The sequence below is a fragment of the Cololabis saira genome, chromosome 18 (assembly GCF_033807715.1).
Source record: "Cololabis saira isolate AMF1-May2022 chromosome 18, fColSai1.1, whole genome shotgun sequence".
NCBI classification, from domain to species: domain Eukaryota; kingdom Metazoa; phylum Chordata; class Actinopteri; order Beloniformes; family Belonidae; genus Cololabis; species Cololabis saira.
This window is the reverse complement of record NC_084604.1, coordinates 21,465,698-21,488,589: the sequence shown is the minus strand read 5'-3', so window position 1 is coordinate 21,488,589 and position 22,892 is coordinate 21,465,698. Positions and strand designations below refer to the sequence as shown.

General features: G+C 40.8%; 1 protein-coding gene across 1 annotated transcript in view; it reads left to right on the top strand.

The window, feature by feature from the left end:
- The first annotated feature begins 1,465 nt into the window (after positions 1–1,465).
- The window catches only part of crybg1a (crystallin beta-gamma domain containing 1a), a 33,305-nt gene continuing 11,878 nt past the window's right edge, over positions 1,466–22,892 (top strand). Inside the window, exons 1-12 of the mRNA XM_061707417.1 lie at positions 1,466–1,485; positions 7,157–8,544; positions 8,969–12,080; positions 12,255–12,443; positions 13,188–13,226; positions 13,843–13,961; positions 15,895–16,051; positions 16,216–16,355; positions 18,255–18,381; positions 20,593–20,628; positions 21,524–21,684; positions 21,839–21,959. Of these exons, the coding sequence (XP_061563401.1) occupies positions 1,483–1,485; positions 7,157–8,544; positions 8,969–12,080; positions 12,255–12,443; positions 13,188–13,226; positions 13,843–13,961; positions 15,895–16,051; positions 16,216–16,355; positions 18,255–18,381; positions 20,593–20,628; positions 21,524–21,684; positions 21,839–21,959 (5,592 nt within the window). The 5' untranslated portion in view covers positions 1,466–1,482. The remainder of the gene's footprint in view (positions 1,486–7,156; positions 8,545–8,968; positions 12,081–12,254; positions 12,444–13,187; positions 13,227–13,842; positions 13,962–15,894; positions 16,052–16,215; positions 16,356–18,254; positions 18,382–20,592; positions 20,629–21,523; positions 21,685–21,838; positions 21,960–22,892) is intronic.

Genomic DNA, 22,892 nt, shown 5'->3' with positions numbered 1-22,892 from the left:
AAGTTTGACCACAGCTATTCAAAGAAAATTGTCTCATTTTGGTGGAATTCAGGTAATAACACAATGCCAAGGATGAAAGATATCAGCATTGATCTTAGAGAAACAATTGCTGCAACTCATCAATCTCGAAAGGGTTACGCAACATGTTTAAAAACAGCTTGCTGTATAAACTTGGTGTTAACAGTATGTGCACGAACTTAGCCAGTTATAAAGAGCAAACACACCCATGACACTAGCAATTGGATAATTATGCAAATAGTGCAAAAGAAACAAATGTACATTTTTTCTAAAATGCTACACTCCGTCTTTCTCAAGCATTAGCTAGATCTCAACTTTCTGAATCATTCTGGCTCCAGATGCCTGACAATTCAAATTTCCCACCAAACAAGGAAAATCTCCAGGCAACCATTTCTTTCCAGAAAACAGCGAGAGAGCAGCTGTTAACACAAGCCTCAAGTGGCTGCAACAAAAGGACGCCACTGCAGAGAGCAGCTGCCAGGTATGCATGTCTGTTAATGCCTGAATGCATGATGACAAAATGCCGGAGCCACTTTTTTCTTCAAGACTTGAGTATGACCGGACAGCTTAGTCTATTTAATAAAACAGTCACCATACGTTTAATTAGTGTGCCATGATTTTCACAATTTGTCTCCGTCTTATCAATGAGATGCTTTAAAATTTGACCTTTTATAACTTTTATACCTCTAAACAGACACCATAAGGGGTAAAACCCTACTAAATTATTAGTGTTAGGGTTTCTACAGTACGCGTGTTTTGTGATAAAAAGGAGCAATAACTGCCATAGACAGGGTGTGAATTTTTCATAGGGTGCAGTGGGAGACAGGTTTCAGATTCTGCATGCATCATGAATAAGACATAGCCAACTGAAAACAGAGAAGGGGAGTGTATTTGCATACACAGTGAATGAGTCAGGTGCAATGTTCTGTATATGCAGTGTTTGTTGTGGGTAATTAAAGCAGTTGAGCTGTAGACAGGCCTCCAAAGTCCTGAAGAAAATGTATTTATTTACCTCGTGATTTTGCCTATACAGTTAGAAAGAAAACACATAGCTCTAACTCAAATAAAAGTAAAATTGTCACAGTTTGTTCCTTTTTTCTGCTGCTGTATTCTGACATAGTTGCACAACATACTTCAATGTGTTTTAAGCCTCGGGTGTGTTACCTGGCCAGGGCAGATTCCTCTAGACTAGAGTTTATTTTGGTAAAAAAAAAAAGAAAAACACTTCCTATGCAGCACTCACGATGACATCATTTTTAGTTCACCACAGGAGTCAGACTTTAACTTTGTTCTTCACGACGGCTCTAAATATTAATAAGGCAGTGTGGTGCAGGCTCCCATGGTCTGTCCGCCCGAGGAGAGGCAGGTTACCTCGGAGGAGACAGAGCTTTCACTGAGGGCTTTTCAAGTGGGCAGCATTTGACCGTTTTCCCCCCCTAGACACCCGAGAGAGACGCAGTGATCATGGTAAGAGCTCGCTCTCTGCCTCCTGCTTGTGAAGAATGAGCTTTGTGGTCTTTTGACTCGATTGATTGTTTGAGATGTGCACTGTTTCAGGGCCTGTTGTAACTTAGAAGAAATAGACAGTTTGTGGATAAATGACCTCTACCAGCGTTGCCAAAACAAGTTATGATGATATTTGAAACATGATTGGCTTTTAAAAAAAAAAAAATAATTTGTTTATTTATTTATTATGCCTGTGACCACAGGTACGACCAGTACTCGAGTTGTAAAAAAAAATCAGGGGGGATGGTGGATTTTGTCATATGGGGACAGACAATTTGTGCAGATTACAAATAATATTATATATTACAAATAATAGCACTTAAATATCCACTGGGCTTACATCTAATACATCAAAACACAAAAATAAAAAACAGTTTTCTGAACTTATCAATATGACTCTGTCCTTCACAGGATAAGTAAAATGGATCACTGCAAAAACTCAAAATCTTAACAAGAATATTTGTCTTATTTCTAGTTAAAATGTCTCATTTTAGTAAAAAAAAATCTCATTAAAAAAAATCTCATTACACTTAAAACAAGACTCATCACTGGAAAAAACATTTTTCACCTGTTTCAAGTAGATTTTCACTTGAAATAAGTAGAAAAATCTGCCAGTGGAACAATATTCTTTTGCTTGTAATGAGAAGATAAATCTTGTCCCACTGGCAGATTTTTCTACTTATTTCAAGTGAAAATGTACTTGAAACAGATGAAAATGGCCAAATAAGTTATTTTTCTGGTGATGACTCTAAATATTGAAATAGCAGTAAAACCACATTCATTGATGAAATGACATAAGGGATGGAAAGGGGGGATGGCAGTTTTACAGGGGGGATGATTTGGACCCTTTTTATTTCAGGGGGGATGCCATCCCCCCTCATCCCCCCTCAACTCCAGTACTGGGTACGACACTTGGAATTCCAAGAAAGGTAGGAAATGGCATGCGTTATGAAAAGGCCAAGATAAGAGGCTTAATTAGGACTGTCAAAGTAAAAAAAAAAAAAAGTGAGAAACATAGAACAGGTTTTTGTTATTGCCAGGACGTCTCCCATATTAACAGGTGAGTTGGAAGATTATACTTCCAACTCTGGATTACACTGAAAATCAATAAGTAAGTAATCATCAAAACTTAATTTACAAAAATCAGTTCTTTTCATCAATTTTCAAAATTGGAAACTTGGATAAATGTAACCAGGTAGGGGAAGTTCAAGGGTTAATTTCCTCCACCAAACTGCATGGAAAGACTGACTGAATTTCGCCAAATGAAACAAGAGTCGGCAGGTTTGGAAAAAAAGCCAAAGCCGAATTCAACAGGTCCTGAAAGCCACACGCTCGCTACGTCATTTCCGCTGGAAAACTTCTGTTGGATACGGCCCCTTGCTGCTTTCACTTGTTAGAATAAATGTGGGAAATTTGACAACAGCCGCTCATTACAACTTGTCTTTATTTTCACTTCCACAAGGGTTACGTTTCAAATGGACATGTTCATTCTGAATCAGCTTATTTTCACATATAATAAGTTTTTATGGCGTTTTAAGAGTTTGTCATGGAATGCCACCTGATTGTTTGTATTAATGAAAATGAAATATATTTGCTTTGTGATAAGGTTTATTTGATTAAATCTGTACTTATTTAGTTACACATCAAACATGTATTGCAATCAGTCAAGACTTTTTAATTTGCACAGAGCTGCACTGTCTGCATTTACCGCCCCTTATACGACACAGATAGTGAACATAATGAGTACTGTTAATTAGTTTTATAACCTAATGCTATTTCATCGTTCCTTGCATACAGTAGAATTCATTCACCATGGATGAATTAGACTTAATGATTTAATAGACTAGGTCAATGCGTTTGCAATTCTACAAGCTTCTGAAGCAGGAAATCAATAGTCTGCAGAGACGCTGCTGTGTAACAGTGCATTCTGTTTGAAACCAAATACTGCAACTGCGTTCAAGTGTACAACCACTGCTCTGTGTTTGCATAACATAATTCCTGTGGGATGTCATAGATACTAACTAACATTACATGTTAGTAATTGTTTCCTTTTTTGTTTTAATAATCAAATCTTGAGAGACAGTTCTCAAAAATTTCTTATTTTAGTACTTAACACATGTGGCTCGATCCTGACGTAGAGTCTGGAGATGCCAGATGGAGGTTTCTGTCTGCTGGGTTAGTGTGAGGAGACGACCATGGTACTGTGCATGATCCACAGAGTTTATACTGTAAAAATGCAAATCCACATAAATTAAAACTGATTTATTTGACTGTTTTATTTCATACTGCTTTTATTCAAGCACAGAACCTTAAGAGAAAATATATATTGTTTATCTAATCTATGTTTTGGATGTAGGAATTCATGGTTTCTCACATAAATATAAATGCGTGCTGAACTCATTAGCCTTTTTGCCAATGAAACAAAAAGTGAGCAACATTATAATAAACTCCTGGAGGTTTTAACCCTAACCCTTTTGCTTTTGAGGTGGGTTTTTTTCTGTCTTTGGTATGGTATAAAACTGCACACTCCACATTTTAGAGCAGAGTGCTGCCCAGTTAAATCAGAGGGGCCCTCTCGAGATGGAGATCTATGAGCCCCCAGACCCCAACAATCAGCTGTCAGTATATCGGGATCATCAGGGCCAGCCTTGTAGCTGATTGTCAAATCTGTTGGACCGTGTCAGTTTTTTACAGCTGACTTGACATGTTGAATCAGTGTCAGGTCTGTCAGTGAGGGAAATCACTCGGGTTGACTGTTCAGTGCAGTAAATGAGCTCCATGCGTTAATGGATTTTTATTCATGAAGCATAAACGCTCAATAAAAGTATTAATGTACAAAATAGTCCACATAAAGCAGATCTAACTGTCTTAGAACTCATGACTTTATCCAACTTTTTTTGTTTTAAATCTTATCAGCTAATTTACAGACTACTGGTTTGTACTGAAATGCAAAGTCATGTCTTTTACGTAGGTGCAGATTTTACATCGTAGTTACCAGGTCCATGCCTGCTTGATGTGTGTTTCAGCACCGTTTATTTGGAAACACAGCAGATTGTGACATATTGATAGTTACGGAAGAGGACAGTAAACAAGTCAAGAGAAAATGAGTCATAAGAAGCAGAGAAACACAGTGGGAGAAGACGACAACTGTTTACCATGATGAGTTACCAATTGAGGCGAGGCTGCATTAGTTGGAGAAGACAGAGCTTTTGAATGTTTCAGGTCCACAGGAGATGACCACACACAACTGTGTTTTAGTTATTTTAATCACATTTTTGTTATTTAGAGAGCTTCCGGTATGGTAAGGTGCAGTTCCAACCTTTAGATGTAATTGCCAACCTCAAGTAAGCAAGATAAACATGTATGGTGGACGTACAAGTGTGTCACTTTATATGTTTATGTGAACGTGCGTCAAGCAGGAAATCCACTTTTTTTGTTTAACCGTGGCTAAGTGAAGCACTTTTTTTAATTTGACCATGAAAAAGCATCTATCCATCGAGAACAACAAACAAAGCATCATGTAGTATTGGCCTAAAGGTGGAATCCCTTTGTTTTTAAAAAAATATCCGTCATTTTTACTCCTTTTTCCATTTACAATAATTTCATGAGAGGAGGTAAAAAAGAATTGTTTTACTCCAACTTTATGGGTAAGAGCGTTGTTCCTGTCTATTGCTGGTGTACAGAACTGAGCACATACTGTAGCCTTCAAAAGAGGAGAGCACAGCATAACAACATGGTCTCAAAAAAAACAAAAAACTTATGTAAACACTTTTAGAAATGTAAAGATTTAGATACCCATGAGGCTATTTTAAGACTCAGAATTTGGGACAACAAACAACAAGAGCAATAACAATAATAATAATAACAACAACAACAATACTACTACTAATAATAATAATAATAATCAGTACTGGAGTTGAGGGGGGATGAGGGGGAATGGCATCCCCCCTGAAATAAAAATGGCCAAAATCATCCCCCCTTTCCATCCCTTATGCCATTTCATCAATGAATGTGGTATTACTGCTATTTCAACATTTAGAGTCATCACCAGAAAAATAACACCAGAAAAAATAACTTATTTGACAATTTTCACCTGTTTCAAGTAAATTTTCACTTGAAATAAGTAGGAAAATCTGCCAGTGGGACAAGCAAAAAATCTTGTTCTACTGGCAGATTTTTCTACTTATTTCAAGTGAAAATCTACTTGAAACAGGTGAAAATTGTTGTTTTTTCCAGTGATGACTCTTGTTTTAAGTATAATGAGATTTCTTTTTTTAACTAGAAATAGGACAAATATTGTTGTTAAGATTTTGAGTTTTTGCAGAGATCCATTTTACTTATCCTGTGAAGGACAGAGGCATATTGATAAGTTCAGAAAACAGTTTTTTTATTTTTGATGTATTTGATGTATTTGATGTAAGCCCAGTGGATATTTAAAGCTTACTGAAGGCTGCATTTAACTGCTGCTATGTCATTCCTGCAGTATTTCTGCAGGTGTTTTGGTCAGTGCTATTATTTGTTATTACATTATTTGTAATTAATCAGCACAAATTATCTGTCCCCATATGATAAAATCCACCATCCCCCCTGATTTTTTTTTTTTTACAACTCGAGTTCTGATAATAATAATAATGATAATAATTTGCAAGTCCCCCCCAAATTTTTTGCATTTCACTGTTGCCAGGCGACCTAATGCATTAATAGCAAACACGTGAAGGGGAATGTTGACTGAAAGGAGCCAAACATAGCTTCAAAAGTCACAAGTTGGCCGTCAGCCACGTTAGCAAATAGCACTCAAATGAAAGTGCGGTTTGGTGGCTGACGTGTTAAAACCTCTTGTTGACTCACCGGCCTCATAGCGACGGAGACGTTAAAACGTTTACGAGCAACATTTGAAGGCATCATTTCAACTACTGGCCCGCGCGCTGCAGGGCAGGACTTCAGTAGCAGCGCGTGCAGCTCTCTGCCACATCTGGAGATGCTGACCTGGAGTCAAGAAGGACTAACGCACTAAGTCCATGAAGTGGACATGCAACTTGAATGAGGTCCTGATGTGGACATACTTTAGAGCGGCTCACATGTTAGAGGCGACAGGAAAGTAATTAAGGGTGAGTTTATCTTGGACTGACTGTTAAAAACTTCTCTAACTTTGTAGTTTTGTGTGATCACTTTGCTGGGGCAGAAGGATCTCTTTTCTTTGGTCATATTTCTCTGCTCTTTCACACTGCTATTGTTTACTCTGGTGGAATGATTTTGTTGTTTGTCTTATGCTCTGTAGGAGTTTTTGTTCTAAAGCAAAATCATGTTCACAACCTACATAAAGAGTCTGAATGATATGGTTTTTTCTACGGTAAGCGTACAGGTTATAAGCACCCCTGCATGAGTCTGCTGTGCTAAGGGATGCATGGCTGTACTAGGAATGTCTCTAACATAAATATTTTCTTTGAATCTCAAGCCTGCAAGCTCTTCTTTGTTCATAGACCATTTGTATTTGCACTATAATGTGCAGTTACTTTTATTTGCATTTCATGGAAAAGTTTGCAAATACTCATTTTGATATGTGCATGTTTATTAACTGTAGCGTCACGAGTTAACAAACATACATGGGGGTTAATTTTCTGCTTTTCTTCAGTCTGACTGCCCCGAGGAGCAGCCGAGTACTGGAGTCTTGGGTCGTATCGGGAACTGGTTCTCTCCCTGGAGGGGAACAGCTCCGAAGGCTCCCGGGGAAAATGCATCTTCAAGTAATGATTGCTATCAGGGGACAGGAGGAGATGAGGAGCGTGAGGACTCAGTGAGAATCCAGGAACAACAGTGGCAGGAGGAGAATCCCAGTTCAGTGCGTCTCTTCAGAGACATTTTCCCTCGTGAAGAGGACGCCACACAGTCTGCCCACAGAGACAGCTCTCCTGTGAGCAGCGCTGAGACGAGAGAAGGAGCTCCAAGAGAGGAGGAGCTGGTGGTGTGCAGGGAGCAGAAAACGGGGCAGGGCGACGGGAGGGAGGAGAGCAGCGGCAACCTCTCAGCAAGTGGGAATCCTGACAAGAACGTCAGTGATCTGACACATCTCTGCTCCCCCTCTGAACAGGGAGGGGTGAGGGACTTTGACCAGGGCCCCGCCCACCCACACGCACAGACACGCCAGACAGGCAAGAGACTTCATGTGTACCTGGAGGAGACCAGCGTGATTCATTGTGGTGAAGGCACGAGCCCTGGACGGGAAGTTGTTTCCACCACACTTAAAAAAAGCCTAAAGGTCCTCCACAAAGCAAATTCATCTCACACTATTAATGTAACTGCAAGCCCGGGTCCAGCAGGTGTAGAGAAAAATGTGAGGCCGACTGTAGGGGAGCAGAGTTATTCCAGCACCTCGGTGGGAGCGTCACTGAAACCACACAAAGACTCACAGTTTGAGTTTGAACTCGATAAAGAGCAAACAGAGGCGGGCGACATGGGGCGTAAAAATGCAAGCAAAAGGAGACAGAGAAAGAACTCTCAGGAGGAAGGAGGGAACAGCCCCCACGGGGAGAAAAAGCCGCCGAGTGCTAATTCTGGAGAGGGAATCTCTCCGACAATTGACTCAGTGGCCAGTCCCCAGGGCAAAAGTCCTAACGCCTCAACGAGAGAGGTGTCTGTAGACTCCTCCTTAAAACGAGACCCCACCCCGCAGGCCTCACCTGCAGGAGCGGAAGGCAAGAATTCCTGCCCTGATAAGGTCAAGCAGTTGGGCAACTTGCAGAATTCAAACTCTGTCACTGCAGCCAGTCGGGCATGTGAGGTGGATGAGGGTGCAGACATGGAGCAGAATGAAGGTCTTTACACAGTAGAGAGAAAGACAGAGACACCGGGGTCCAAGCGCAGGAGTATAAAGGTTTCCCAGAGCGAGGTGAAGCTTTTTAGAAAAAATGTACCTTTGGATCAAAATGAAAGTGAGGCGACAGACCACCAGGACTTTTACGCAGAACTAAAGAATAAACCAGAAGATGCAAAGAATGAACCCACAACGGAACCTGATGCTAGGTAAGTTAAAGGTTGGAAAGGGAAAGTGCTTATTTGAGTGTTTTTTTTAATGTCATCAACTTTTATGATCAACTGGTTTGCTGGATTGTACACGGTTGAATATTTGAAATAGCTTGACTAATTCCAGTGAGTTACATTTTACCTACGTGTTGCTATTGTCTGCTGTGACATAACAGTTATTTTTATATAAGAGAAATTAACGCAGGTATACCGCCATAAAACAAGAGTGTGAGTCATAATACAAAGTTCAGGGCTGTCTGTAAGGATTGGCCTTGTTGAGTATAAGTGAGATTTTACACAGTCAGACTTAAAGATTAAACTAATGTTTTGTTTTTGCCAGTACATGTTTTTTTTTCCCAAGCTGTTATCATAAATTGTGTAATTCTTTTTAAAATTCCAAACATTCATTCCTTTCCCTAAACAGACCTCATGACCCAAAGAAGGCCGCCGACGGCTCCAAGGTGACTTTTGGCCGGATTGCCGATAAAATCAGCCTCTTTCAGCAGTTGGATGGCGGCCACAGCAAGGCTTTCCAAACTCCGAGGAGTGCCGACGGCTCTCCGATCAGAAAAGTCACCGAAAGGGTTAAAGCAGACTTCCTTTTGTCCGAGCAGAGGTCAAGATCAGCCGAACGCTGCAGCACGACCAGGTCCAGCTCTTCGTCGCCTGCGAAGGACCACCCGATGACGATCAAGGAGAGGGCAAGACAATTCTTGGCATCTCAGTTGGACGCTAAACCACGGACCTCTCAAATGCCAGGGACGTCTCAAAAGTCCACTTCTGCTGTGGTAGTTCCGGCATCAAAGCCGTCAGAACTGGATAATCGGGATAAACTGGATACCGGAGAGCAGATGCGTACAAAAACTAAATCAGGGATAACATCTAAACCAGACGGACAGGATACCTCTGCAGTGGGGGTACAGATCTCCGCTTCAGAGACACAGCTAACAGGCTCTAAAACCAAGGGAAAGGAGGTGTCAACAGCAGCAGATAAGACTGCAAAACCACACAGTGTTGAGACGGCTAAAGATCCCGGTGATTCGGTTGAACTCAGCAACGCCACAAGCCCCCACTCCGAGGGCCCGAGCAGAACAGGGTCCCGCTCTAAAAAAAGGAAAGGTAAAGAAACAAGCAGTCCTGTGAGTCCAAACACCCAAAACAAGCCAGTCATACAAGATCAGGTGGATGATGTGAGGAAAACTTTTTCTGTCTCCAAACAACTTCCAGACAAAGCGTCTTTACCATCTTCTAAAGACCCAGGAGATACATCACACAAGCCGAACGACCCCAAACTGAATGCATTAAATAAGAAATCAGAGGTATCAGACACGCAGAAGAAGGTGCTGGATACATTGCTGAAAACAAATAATGTTGAGGAGCTGCCCAGGACACAGGATGGATTACCTGAAGCATCCATCAACAACGTTGAACCTGATACTGCTGCTCGTAGCCGTGGAACAAAGAAGACGGTTGACAAGGCCGCTGTTTTGCCCGGAAAGGAGGAAAAATCAGAGAAACACAGCCTTGCAATCACATCTGAAAGAGAAAAGGCTTCAGAGGGCCGCAGTGAAACGTCAGCCTCCTCCCCATCATCAGCTGTCTCAGTCCAACAGAGTATTGAGAAGTCTCCTCCTGAAAATGTGGAGAAATTAAAAATGGCAGGCAAAGAGAAAACAAATTATATCGAGAAGAAAGACGAAGGAAAATCTCTTTCAAGCAAAAGCACAACAAATAACAGCGCTTCAAACAGAGAGCAGGTTATCTCAGGTAACGAGGGAGGTGTTGAAGAAGCCAAGCAGGCAGAAATAGTCTGCCAGCTGGCAGAAAAGGCAGCCGCATCATCACACCTTCCCTTTCAGACACAACCTGCCAGTCAGATTGTGAATAGCTCGGAGGGTCATAAAGAGCATCAAAAGGTAGGGAAAACTGCAAATGTGCCTCCTGAGTCACAAAGACGGCCTACAGAAAGCTCTGGAAAAGAAAGAGAGGCCCTGTTGACTGCAGCAGAGCCCCAGCCTGGTTCTGCCTCTGTGGAAAAAACAGGGAATTCACTGGATGACTCATGTGCACATGGAGCTATAGTTGAGCTCTCCAATTTAGAGAAACCAGTACCAGCATCTGAGAGATTGAGTTCAAAAGATGCTGCTCTCGTGCTTACTGACTTTACACTTAAGGCACAGAAGGAATCATCTTCTGAAGCAGCTCCTCTGAGACGCGACCGTACGTCTGCGAGCGCTGAAGTCGGGCAGGAGGACACTGGGAAAAAAAGTCCTGCTGCCAAATCTGTGCACCCAAAAGGTAAAATCTCAGGAGAACTACTGAAACCAGCTCTTAGTCAGACACGGTCTGAGGAAATCAAAACTACAAAGAGCACGGGTAACATCCTCTCAGTCGAGGACTCTGAAATAAACCCTCAGAGCCCCTCTGGCTCCAAAGTTAGAGAAGTTGGGAAGACGAGTGAAACGTCAAGTCTGGCAGTTAAACAACTTTCACCAATTGCCAATGGTGATAACGCCTCAGACTCACAGGTCTTCTCAGTCAGAAAGGGACTGATTAGTGGCAAGACAAGTCAAAGCTCTAAAGCACCAGAGGATAATCTGATCCCGAGCACATCGGCCACTTCAACCATGAATAAGCTCCATTTGCCACAGAGACTGAGCAAAGATGATTCATTGAAACATCAAGATGCTCCCTCTAGCTGGCTGGATGTAGACCTTCCCAAACACAAGTTTAAAGTCCAGGAGGCCAAATTAACATCATTTGGGAGTGAGAACAATCTCCTGGACACGTCTGGAGAGTTAGATGATGATGACTTTGTTGCGAGAGTGACGAAACTGTGTGCCCCGTTCTCCCTCCCACCGCGTAAGCACACCCTGCTTCGGCCACCTCAGCCTCCCTTTGTCATGCCGGCCATCAGAGAGGACCGCCACGAGAAGACGTTTGACCCCGAGGAGTTTACGTTCGGCCTGAGAAAGAAGAGTCAGTTTACCTTGGACACAACTTCTGGCATTTTGGCTAAACGCCACAGCACCGAGACGAAATCTGGGCTCGTAGCCAGGGCTAGTGTAGCTGACAGGAGCTTGCTGCTTAGTGGTCTGAAGGACAAGAACCCCAACAAGGAAGCGGAGGATGTCAAGGAAGAGAAAGACGATCAAAGCAAAGTGAAGTCTCGTCTGGAGAGGAGTGGTATCCTCAATAGTCTCACGTCCTCCTACTTCAGCAGTAAAAGGAATAATGTTCAAACTGAGGGTGACAGCCCCGGTTCAGAAAATGTCTGGTCTCACTCAGCCCAGCAGCTCAGCCCCCTACTTTCACCCCAGACGGCCCCTCCAAGCGAGACTGCTGTGAACAAAGAGCCAGTGGCCGAGTGGAGCGCAGAGGAAGCCCAGGCTGCAGAGACTGTGGTCAGTGACTCAGTTCCTCCACTTCCTTCTTTTAACGACATCAAGCTGCCTGAATATTTGGAGAAATACCTCCCACGAGATCCAGCGCTACCAGTTCAGAGCACGCAAGGACAGGAGCAAATCAAGCCAGAGGTCAGTTTTACTCTTCTTTAAAAAGAAAATGTTCTCAATGTAAGTGCAAAAGCTATGAACTGAAAAACCACGATCAGTGGATGAATGAAACTAAAAAAACATAAAAGTAATCAAAAGGCATTTATCTTACAAAAGAAAGAGACATGTAATGATCTTCCTCATTGTTTTCTTCAGTTTACGCTTCAGTTTGACGGGGAAATGGCAACCCTAGCGCCTGGAGTTAAGGCAGATTTAGTGAAACCGAGTCTGTTGCCTCCTGACGTTGTAACTCCACGTTTTCCTGGGATTCCTGCAGCGACACAAGCTGCACTTCCTGACCTTAAACAGCCTCCTATTCCGCCACGGGAGACACTGAGACACACTGTAAGTGTTTTTTACGTTATTTTTCTACAAGTAACTTTATAGTTCAGTGTTGGAAATTGTAATTATGTTCCCTAGAAGTAGAAGTATGAGCTTGGAAGTTTTTTCTTCTTCTTCTTTTCTTTTGGCATAGTTGATAGGCTGCTTTACTGGCAAGTGAGCTGGAGACTATTTTTATCCCCAGTTTCCCTTAAAGCTGCACCACATTGGGTTTTCATGGAAACAAATTATTCCTCCAAACTGTAATTTGTAGGAGAGCTTCCCTATTCATTTTAATGCAGTACTGGTTTCAGACAAGCTCTGTTTGTCTGTAGCTAAAGTGTACACATGTGCACGCTCATTTGCATGTTAGCTAGAAATAATTCTTTGGAGGTTCATTGTGAAGAAAGCCACAGGTATTTTGTTTGGTCTTGTGCTTTATGAGATACTTCATGAAATCAAATGTGAAATGCAATACTCACTTGACTGTTTGCAAGTTGCTCCCAAACTGGCAAGCTGAGTTTAAAGTTTGAGACACCCTGTATATGGCTGGTTTGCTTCCCAGTGCTGTGTTTTGGGATGAAATCCGAGCTGTTTACACCACACAGACCCGTGCGTCCCTGGAAGTAAACTGAAAAAGATCAGGATAATCCAGAGGCACAGGGCTGCCGCACAAACTGATGCAGATCAGCATATTTTGCATTCTCAGATGTTTGCCATGCCCCACGGTGTTCGTCATAATCTCAGTTATGTCCTTCTGCATTCCAGGTAACAACCGTCAAGGGATTTCACAAACGCCCGGGAAAGGTACAGTAGGCACAGCAGACACAATAGAAACAAGATGGAGAAACAGACAGCTCTCTGTTCTGTGAAAACATCTGTTTTTCATATAATGTTCCTGGGGGTAAACAGAGCATATAAACAGAAAAAAAGCTCAGCTCAGTACAATTACAATTATGGAGTTCACGTTGCAAAAAAATGTGGTTCTTCATTATCGGAGAACTTCATTACAGCTGTTACAGTCAAGCCAGATATTCCTCTGGTACAGTCTTTTGATCAGCATTCATGAATTAACTCCTACCTTATGTTTTATCAGGCCACTGTCTAAAATTGAAATTCAGAGTACATTTTAAACATTCTTATGAGGTCTTTCCTCTTAAACCTGATAAAAGAATGCATTTTGTTCACTTTTTGTAACATTTTTTGAATTGTGCATCCTGCTAGCTTTCATAAATGTGTTTCTCTATGAACTATTTGCTATTGATAATCATCTGAATGCACCAACTTCAGCAAAAAAAAGAGATATTACATTCTTAGCATTCAGTGAATCCTAGTTTATGATGAAAGTTTCATTCTTTTCTCCAGTTTAATGAGTTGATTTTTTTTCTTTTCTTTTTACACTGCCCTTCATGTCTCCATGCAGATGGTGTTATTTGAGAAAGCTCAGTTCAATGGCCAAGCGTATGAAACTTACAGGGACGTAGCAGATGCTTCGTCCTTGCAGCTCTCCCCTCTCATATCTGTGAAGGTTGTGAGAGGCTGGTAAGTATCAGCACACAGCCAGCATGTCCTAATGATGCAAACACAATGTGTTGTGAAGGGTCGTTGTAATTAATGTGCAGCTTCCTTGGGAGGTCAGTGTTGGTTGTTAAGGCTCCTCAAAAGGCAAATTAAACAAAATAGCTGAAGTGTAGTTACCATCTTTGCTAATTGTGCACTTTCTCTGAAATCTCTCTGTGGAATTAGTTTTCTTTAAATCAAGTTTGAACATCCTTGTGGCCTGAAAGCTATTTACAAGGTTGTATAAGCCAAGATTTTTAAGATGCCCTGGTTGAATTTATTAGTGGCTTTGTGTCAGAAAACCAGTGGCCCATGAATGAGCTTGGAGATGTGTTCTGGCAGCTCGCCAGCTGCAGACCAGCCAGGCTTTAGTGTTTTTGGTGTCTTGTTAACTCAGTCAGCTGTAACTCCAATCAGGAACCAATAGGTATATTGCAGTGATAGTTATGATAGGTAAATTTGTTATGAAGCAGTTAACTTTTTCTTTTTATTATCCTGCACTAAATCTCGCCATTGTAAATTCCTAGAGGCGAAGTGCACAGCTGATTGACGCAAATGACCATAAATTCAAAGTTAGTAGGCTTCCAAACAGGCAGAAAACTTGCCAGAACTTTTTCACAGTTTTTCATGGGATGCTGAGCAGGGGCATTTTGGAAATATTCAGTTTAAATCAAATGGTGAAATAATGTTAGGAAAAAGCATTTCCAAACATAAACAGCAGGTCATTTTGTTAACAATTATTACAATAATTAGTTATTGATGCTGAATAAATACTGTGAAATAGATTACGCAAACGGATTAAAACGCCAAATTTGATTAGTTAGATGCCGTCCTTGGCTTTGGTGGTCATTTTGTCATCTGCAGAATTCACGATAAAGGTTTACAAATATGAAGACATATTGGAAGGTGAATTATGTTAACATCTGTTAACAGATGAATTAAAATCAACCATTTGTATTTATAATACGATGATTTGAGCATATGATGTTTACAAAGTTGAAATTTAACTTCATTGCCTTTAAATTTGGTTGTTTTTAACTATGATAAAGTTTCTTTCCAAATAAATTTACATTCTTTAATATAGACTAACGTACAGTTTTTCAAATATCCAGTTTATTCCCATTTATGTCCTTTTTCCCCTTAGCGAGTTTCCAACTTGCGAAATCCTTGCAATTTTTAAACCCTTGTAGTTAGTCAATGTATGTTTTTTGGACGTATATTCATTCAATAGGTACAGTATTGTCTAACATTGTGTTTTCCCTCTTTTAAAACTTCAGATACATTTTATTTTGATGTGGGTTCCATCATTGCAAACTCCCATTAGCAAAAAAAATAAGAATGCATTAAGTAAACCAGATCAAGCTTGCTTTTTTCTGTTCTGGGTTTATGACTAGTCCTTTTGTAAAATAGCCCTGTGGCAGCTCTGTTGAATGCTTCTTTCTTATTTGTGCATCCTCGCATTGGTGCTTTTGACATTCAGGAAACATCTCCACAGAACAATGGTGCCCTCCAAAAATAGCTAATAGGACAGTTACATCATTGATTACGTCTGTATGTTTTTGGGTAAATGTGCAACAACTGAAGAATAAGTGAAGTGGTTGATGCAGTGTAGTTTTCTTCAGTTAACTAAAAACCAAAAAAATGTGTACATTAAAAGCAAGGTTGAAAGACAAACGAGAGAAATACATTCAGATGTAACGTTCAGCAGGCACTTTGATGCAAGAGTTTTCTCACCTCTAAGAAAGAACTAAATGCAAGAAATAAAAGTCACATGTTCAGCGAAGATTTTAGAGAAACTGGTTCATGCATTTATTTCCAGCTCAAGGGACCATCTTAAATGTGTTTCACCCTTTCTTTTTTATATTTAATGCCCATGTCTTTCTACTGTTTGATTACAACTGTTTGTACAATGCAGCTGGGTGCTCTACGAGAAGCCTGACTTTCAGGGCCGCACCATCGCCTTGGAGGAGGGGGCCACTGAGTTGGAAAACATGTGGGCAGAAACTGGACCTGAAACCAACCCAGCCAACAGTTCACCCATGATAATTGGCTCCATTCGACTTGTTGTCATGGTGAGAGTGCTAATTAACTACCTTTGCCTCTCCCTGCATTTGATATCGACACCATTTTTACCTCTCGCTGCATCTGAAATTAGTTTATTGAATTGGGCTGTTATTGTTGTTGGGCTGGTGTGTAACGTATGAGATATGTGCTGCATTTGTTTCCCACCCTGTAGGATTACAGCATCCCCCGTATCGATCTGTTTTCTGAACCAGAGGGTCATGGCAGAGTAACACCATACCATGATGACACTATAGAGACAGGATCATTTGGCGTCCCTCTCAATACTGCCTCCATACAAGTGCATTCTGGGGTGTAAGTATGTTTTTTTTTATTTTTGTTTACTGCAAAACACAGCACAGCCTGGTTCCAAACAATATAATGTATTTCCATTACTGATAGTACCTGGACAAGTGGCAGCTATCAGGTATTTATCTTAGTATCACATCAATCGAGCTTCCAAACGATCTGCGTTGAAACTAAAAGGTAACATATAACACTGCAGAGGATTGATAGGGTGGATAAAACTCCCATTTGTATGCGCATCAACAGCATCTCTGCAGAGGTCTTGCACAACCATTACTCTGAGCTGACAACAAACAATGATTGCAAATAGTTTCACATATCTGCGGGCGCACACTGCAAAACCACAAACATGCATTATGACTGCAGGAGCAATAAACTGAGAGTAAAGATTTACTCACGGCCTTTCTTTATCGCTCTCTGCAGAGCAGATGTAAGGTCTGTTCTTGAAGACGTAGGTATGTTTACTCCAAGATGTGCCCAGAAACTGAAAATTGAGAGGTAGTAACACCTTCACGAGTGCGATAGATACGCAGCACATTTATTGCTGGGTCACATGAATCACACACCCTGCGATAATAATCAGCTGATCAACCAGAAGAAGAGGAGCTGCTGCTATCGTTGGAAAACAAAACAAAAAAATGTTGAGTTAAGGTAAGCGATACAATGCAGCGAGAAAATGCTTAAGCAATAAAAGACAACAAATGTGTGCCTTGCAGGTAATGACACACTTCTCATTTAGATTTTTTTTTACTGGTCGACTTGACAGAGTTGCAGGGACTGGTGGAAATCTTCCCTGCTGTGCTGAGTGCAGAGCTGCTGCTGCAAAAAAAATAAACTGACATATACTGATCATTAACTTTTTACTTTGTGTTTACCTTTGTTTTCATTTTCCCTCATTTGCATGGTTGGGAATGTCTGTCATGCTGTTGCATGTCAGACACGAAGGGCGCAGAGGTGGAGGTGGAAACTGAGAAGCAGACACAAGGGCGGAGGAAATGTTTTCGTACACGAGAACTGTTGGCATTTAGGACATTTCGTGCTTTGCCCCACAAGGAAATGAACGGCTTCATACATTTTCTCCCCCCTGGGCTGCTTTTGTGGCTTTATCCTGGCACCTGTCGGGGACACTTTTCACTTTGCACATTACTTCAGACTCCTCTGAAATAAACAGACAAACCGATGGCTGTTCGATGGCAGCTCCGCTCTGCGGATAATTAGGTCTAATTCTACTTCAGCCGCTCCTGCTGCTGTGATTGCTCAACGACGAGTGGAGACTGTTCAGCAGATGCAGCTTTCTGTTGACTTTACAGAGGGAACTGACTCACTCGGTTCTCTTATTTTATATCTTTTAGCACTGTAAGGTTGGCTGTAAGGTATCTTTTCTTCAGCACTGGTTGAAAGAGGTGGGCTTGCTTTTACTGCCAGAAGCACACATCTGGTCATCGGTATGAGGTATTGTGTGGCGCTACATAATGCCTTGAAAATGCCAGAGGTAGAGCTGCCGTTCCAACAGAGACTGCCCACGCTAACAATGATGAGGGAAGAAAGCCTTGAAGTGAAATATGAATTCCCCAGATATTTTACTCTATAATAACACACTTTTATTCCCTGCTGTAGGTATAATAAAAGAATTAAACCCAATTAAAGGGACGAAATATAACCTACACTATTTTCAATGTGGTGCATTAAAATCCCTCTTTATATTACGAAAGAAACAGCTCCTGCATAAAAACAAAAATGTATGAGTTTATTCTCTTATATGCAAATTCCATCCCAACACTTTTGAAAAATAAAACTAACAAAGTGACAGGGATTTTCAAACCCATGCTGTTATAGTTAGCCATTTATACGTTTTTTAATTATGATAAATAAACGTTCAAACAGTGTTTTTTGTCTTCTTGACTTCAGGTGGCTGCTGTTCAGCGATCCAGGTTTCCAGGGGATGGTGTCTGTGCTGGAAACGGGAGTTTACCCTTTTCCAGAGACCTGGGGCTTCCCCTCGCCCTTCGTGGGATCTCTTCGACCTCTTAAAATGGTACATGTTTCTGTGCATCGTCTGGTGTACATTTCAGATGGTTCATTTGCTGCTCCTTCACTCTCTATGGTGTGGTGTGCTCCAAGACGGTCATACGCTTGGATTTCCCTGTTGGATTTACGCAGATGATGTAACTTCTTTAACCCCCTGATTTTTGTCTAAAACCATCATAAAATTTTCATTTATATACAGTAGTGGTGGTACTGGCATACGTAATGTATTAATTGCTTTTCTATTTGATTCTAAGGTGCCTGGGGTGATAGAGGCTCATGTCTTAGGCATTCTGTTCTTTCTTGTTTTCTCTTCAAGGGTCTGTGAGTGGTGTGGTATATCACACCACTCAGACCACATTACAGATGTGTCAAAAGAAATATCTCTGTATTCCTATAGTTCAAAAGAATTTAACACAGGCATTTCTGGCACCTGGACAAAGACTCATCATTGCTTCGATCACCTTCCTTCTGGCGCACCAACCCCTTCCTCTCAATTCTCAATTTGAGCGTCCTTTAGTCGTAGAGCCTTCTAACTGACCAGTGCAGAATTTTAGACATCAGTCAGTAGCACAGCTCGCTGGTAGTCGGATGAGCACTAAAAGGATTTGTGAAAACCTAATATATATCTACTTTTTATTTCTCTTTCAGTAATGTAGCATGTCCCCTGTATATGTATTAGTTAGCAAAAATATGAACTCCCCACATCCTTTCAGGAACCATTTTTTGTGTGTTATTGATTGAAATTGTATTTGAATTCCAAAAATGAATAACCAAATAAGTGTTCTTAGATAAGTATAAAAACACCTATTATCCATGGAAGCTGCAGCGCTGTAAACAAAGAAAACAAAACATGCGGCCAAATAAAACTATTGATTGCTCTTTCTGTCAGTCAGCTAGATTTCCTCCTTGTGTCTGTGAAAGTTCCACACATTGTGAGTGTGGGTGAGAGCCGGTACTGTAGACAAGCACGTAGCTGCCGAGCATTAGTTCCATTAGCCGGCACATTGCATTGGTAATGTGAACGAGCCTAATGACCTAGAACACGCCCCAAACAAAAGAAAGTCTGTATGATTATACAGTTAATAAAAGACTCAAGAAGTAAACTTAATATCAGTGTGGCATCTCCTCAGTGGCAAAAACTGAGTGGATAGAATGAACAGAATAAATTGAGCAGCTGTGGCCTTATTTCTGTTGAACACGTAACTGTCCTTTCGTTCATATTCTTTGATAACTCATCACAAGAACAAAATATGAAGAAAGGCCTGTTCATTCCTGGCTTACAGTTGGCCTCACTGTCTGCAACGTGTGGTGACATAGAAGGGATTGTATCACACTTACAGCCCCCGAGCTTCTAGTATTTTTCATATCGTCACATGCTCTGGACCTGTGATTCTGGAGGTTTTTTAATGGAGGTGAAAAGCAAGAGGATATACTTTAAAAACACATCTGGTTCTGGCCAATTCTCCAGCCGTCACCTGACCCAAATTTAAAGGCAGGGTAAGGAATTTCTGGATGATGTGACATATGTTGCTATTTAAAACAAAAGATCAACAAAATATGGTAGTGCTAGCTCCTCCCTCCCCCCTTCAGTGATCCCCATCAAAACCCAGCTCACTTGACCAAGTCAGGGGTGAGAAGGGTATGAGATGTATTTATATTTGCACCAGATGGGGCACCTGATGAAAAACTGTTCTGGGTTGGAAAATACTGTTACCTTACATTCATTATATGTGTTACACCCCTTTATACACCCTTTTGGAAAAACTTAGGACCTCACTCTTCCTTTAAAAGTCATCGTCCAACTAACTTTGTCATCTGTCCTGCAGTTTATGACAGAAATCCAGCAGATCTAATGGCATTCCCCATCCACTGTAAGTGTCTGCTGGATTCAACTAGAAACTGCTCTCATGCGATGGAGTCAGAGTTCTCATGCCACACAAAAGCATGAAAAGATTGTTTGTTAGGCTAATTAGCCATTTGATGGTTTTCTTCCACACCCTCCCGTTTGCCAGCCTGAACAAAGCCAGTCAGTGTCACGGAGGATTATATTTATGCGTTCCATTCAGTCTTGTTTTCGTTTTCTGTTTTATAACTGTTTCGCACAGTTATTGTAGACTTAAAAAATGTGAAACTACTTGTGGAACTGTGCACGGGCTTTTTACCGTAAATATCTTATTAAAGATGTAAATAACAAAGGATTTTGATGTTTCTGTTCTAGGGTGGCTTCAAAGTGGAAAATTCCAATGATGTCGAGGTAAGTGAAGCCCAGTTTTTAAATGTCGATTCTATTTTTGAATCCATGTGTTATAAATTTATAGAATAAGTGAGCACTGTTTGTGAAGAAAACTTTTCTTTATTTTTCTTAAAAGTCTGTTAGTTTATTATTTAGCTTTCCTTGGTCCCTGTTACAACCAAAAACGTAATAATGGCCAATAACGTAATAATTGCCAATAACGTAATAATTTTGGCCATTTCAAATGTAATAAGGCCAATAGTGTAATAATTTGCCAATAATGTAATAAAACCTTTGAGCCAATAACGTAATAACTTTTTGCCGATAATGTAATAAGGCATTACATTATTGGCTGGTTATTACGTTATTGGCCTGGTATTAAAAAATTATTACAAAATTATTACATTATCGGCAAAAAGTTATTACATTATTGACTCAAAAGTTTTATTACATTATTGGCACATTATTACACTATTGGCTTTATTACATTTGAAATGGCCAAAACTATTACATTATTGGCAGTTATTACGTTTTTGGTTGTAACAGTCCCTAATAGTTGTGTGTGTGTGTGAGTGTGTGTGTGTGTGTGTGTGTGTGTGTGTGTGTGTGTGTGTGTGTGTGTGGGGGGGGGGTTCAACTAAAAATAGATATAATGTAGGGAATTTCCGAAGCAGCCACAAAGAACTGTATCTCAGTAGTGAGGTTTATTGAGGATAAATATTTCTGATATGTTTTACATGTTATTGGTGGCTGTGTGGTAATGCAGCAGGATAGTCGTAACAGAGTAAAACATAAATAAGCCTGCTTCATATTCCTAATAAAGTGTTATTATTCAATCATGGAAAGATTGCGTTTGCTGAATGGTATGTTTGTTTATATAAACATCTATCTGGGCCTTGTCCTCTGTCCCATACAGGCTCAGTTGTACGAGAGGCCTGGCTTTGAGGGTTCCTGTGTGCAAATCGACAGCGAGGTTTTCCGCTTTTGCGAGGGTGTAGAAGGCATAGATGCAGATGGAGAAAATGCAGATGCAAAAAAACTGAAGTCCGTGGCTTCTTTAAGGATCACTGGAGGATTGTGAGTCTTCCTCTTTTTCTTTGTACTGGATCAAGTTAAGTGGTTACCTTAGGTGTGGGCAAACTTTCCCCAGGAATACAGAAACTGCCCTGAGGTTTTTCTGTAATCCGGTTCTTCAAGTGCAGCTCTAAGCAGCAACTGTTTCCTCTTCCAGGTGGGTGGGTTACAGCCAGCCTGGGTTTGAGGGCCAGCAGTACATCCTGGAGGAAGGGGAGTACCTGGACTGCAGCGACTGGGGAGGCTCAGAGCTGCTGTCGTTGAGACCTGTACTTTCTGTGAGTCCCAGACAAACGTGCAAACCCTTCTCACACCTTTGTTGAACCAAAGTAGCTTGACATATACCAGTGTGTGATAAACAGAGTTTATAACTATAACTATAGTTGCTTATCTCTAAATGCAAGATTCAAGTCTACAAAAATGACTAAATAAAAGAGGACTTAAGCTCGTTGATTCGTTTTACAGCCTTTAAATGTAAACAAAGAGACTCTGAAGAAGACGATTAATGTTCAGGTGTCGAAAGGATGTAAAACTAATCAGCAAGCTCCAACTTGTCTTCATCACTGTCTACTGAAAGGCCCCTGATTCATCAGCAAACTTCTGGAAGTGGCATGAAAGAGGAGCTCGACTCTTATAATCACCGTCAAATATCACTGTATTGAATTTCCTCAGCGTGTGGCTATTGACTGGGTGGAATAAAACATAAATATTCAACTGTTTTGTTACAGAAAAATACAATATTACCATCCATGGCTCAAGTTTTTCATAGACAAATATAGTTAAAAAAAAAAACAAAAAAAAAAACAATAAAACAGTTCTTTTCTGTCTGTTCATATTCAATATTTCATAAAATTACACCATCTTCGGTAGAATCACTTATGAAAGAAATCTCAAAGCAATTGTTAATAAAAAACAGATGTGTTTACCCAGAATAACAGAAAATAGTTTGACAGTGATGGGGAACATGCACATCATGTCCTTGATGATATAATTTCAACCAAATAAAGTCCAACTTCAAAGCTAATTTCCCGTGTGGTTAAAGATGTTGAAAAGTGTTATTGGTGTAATGTGACATGCTGGACACTTTTCATCTTCCACAAGCAGACAGACAGAAGCCTCTGAGAAGCAAAGCCCACACTAAAGGCATCATTGGCTTCTTTGCATCTGAATCATCACAAACGCGATTTCTGACACGGCTGTGATTTTATTTC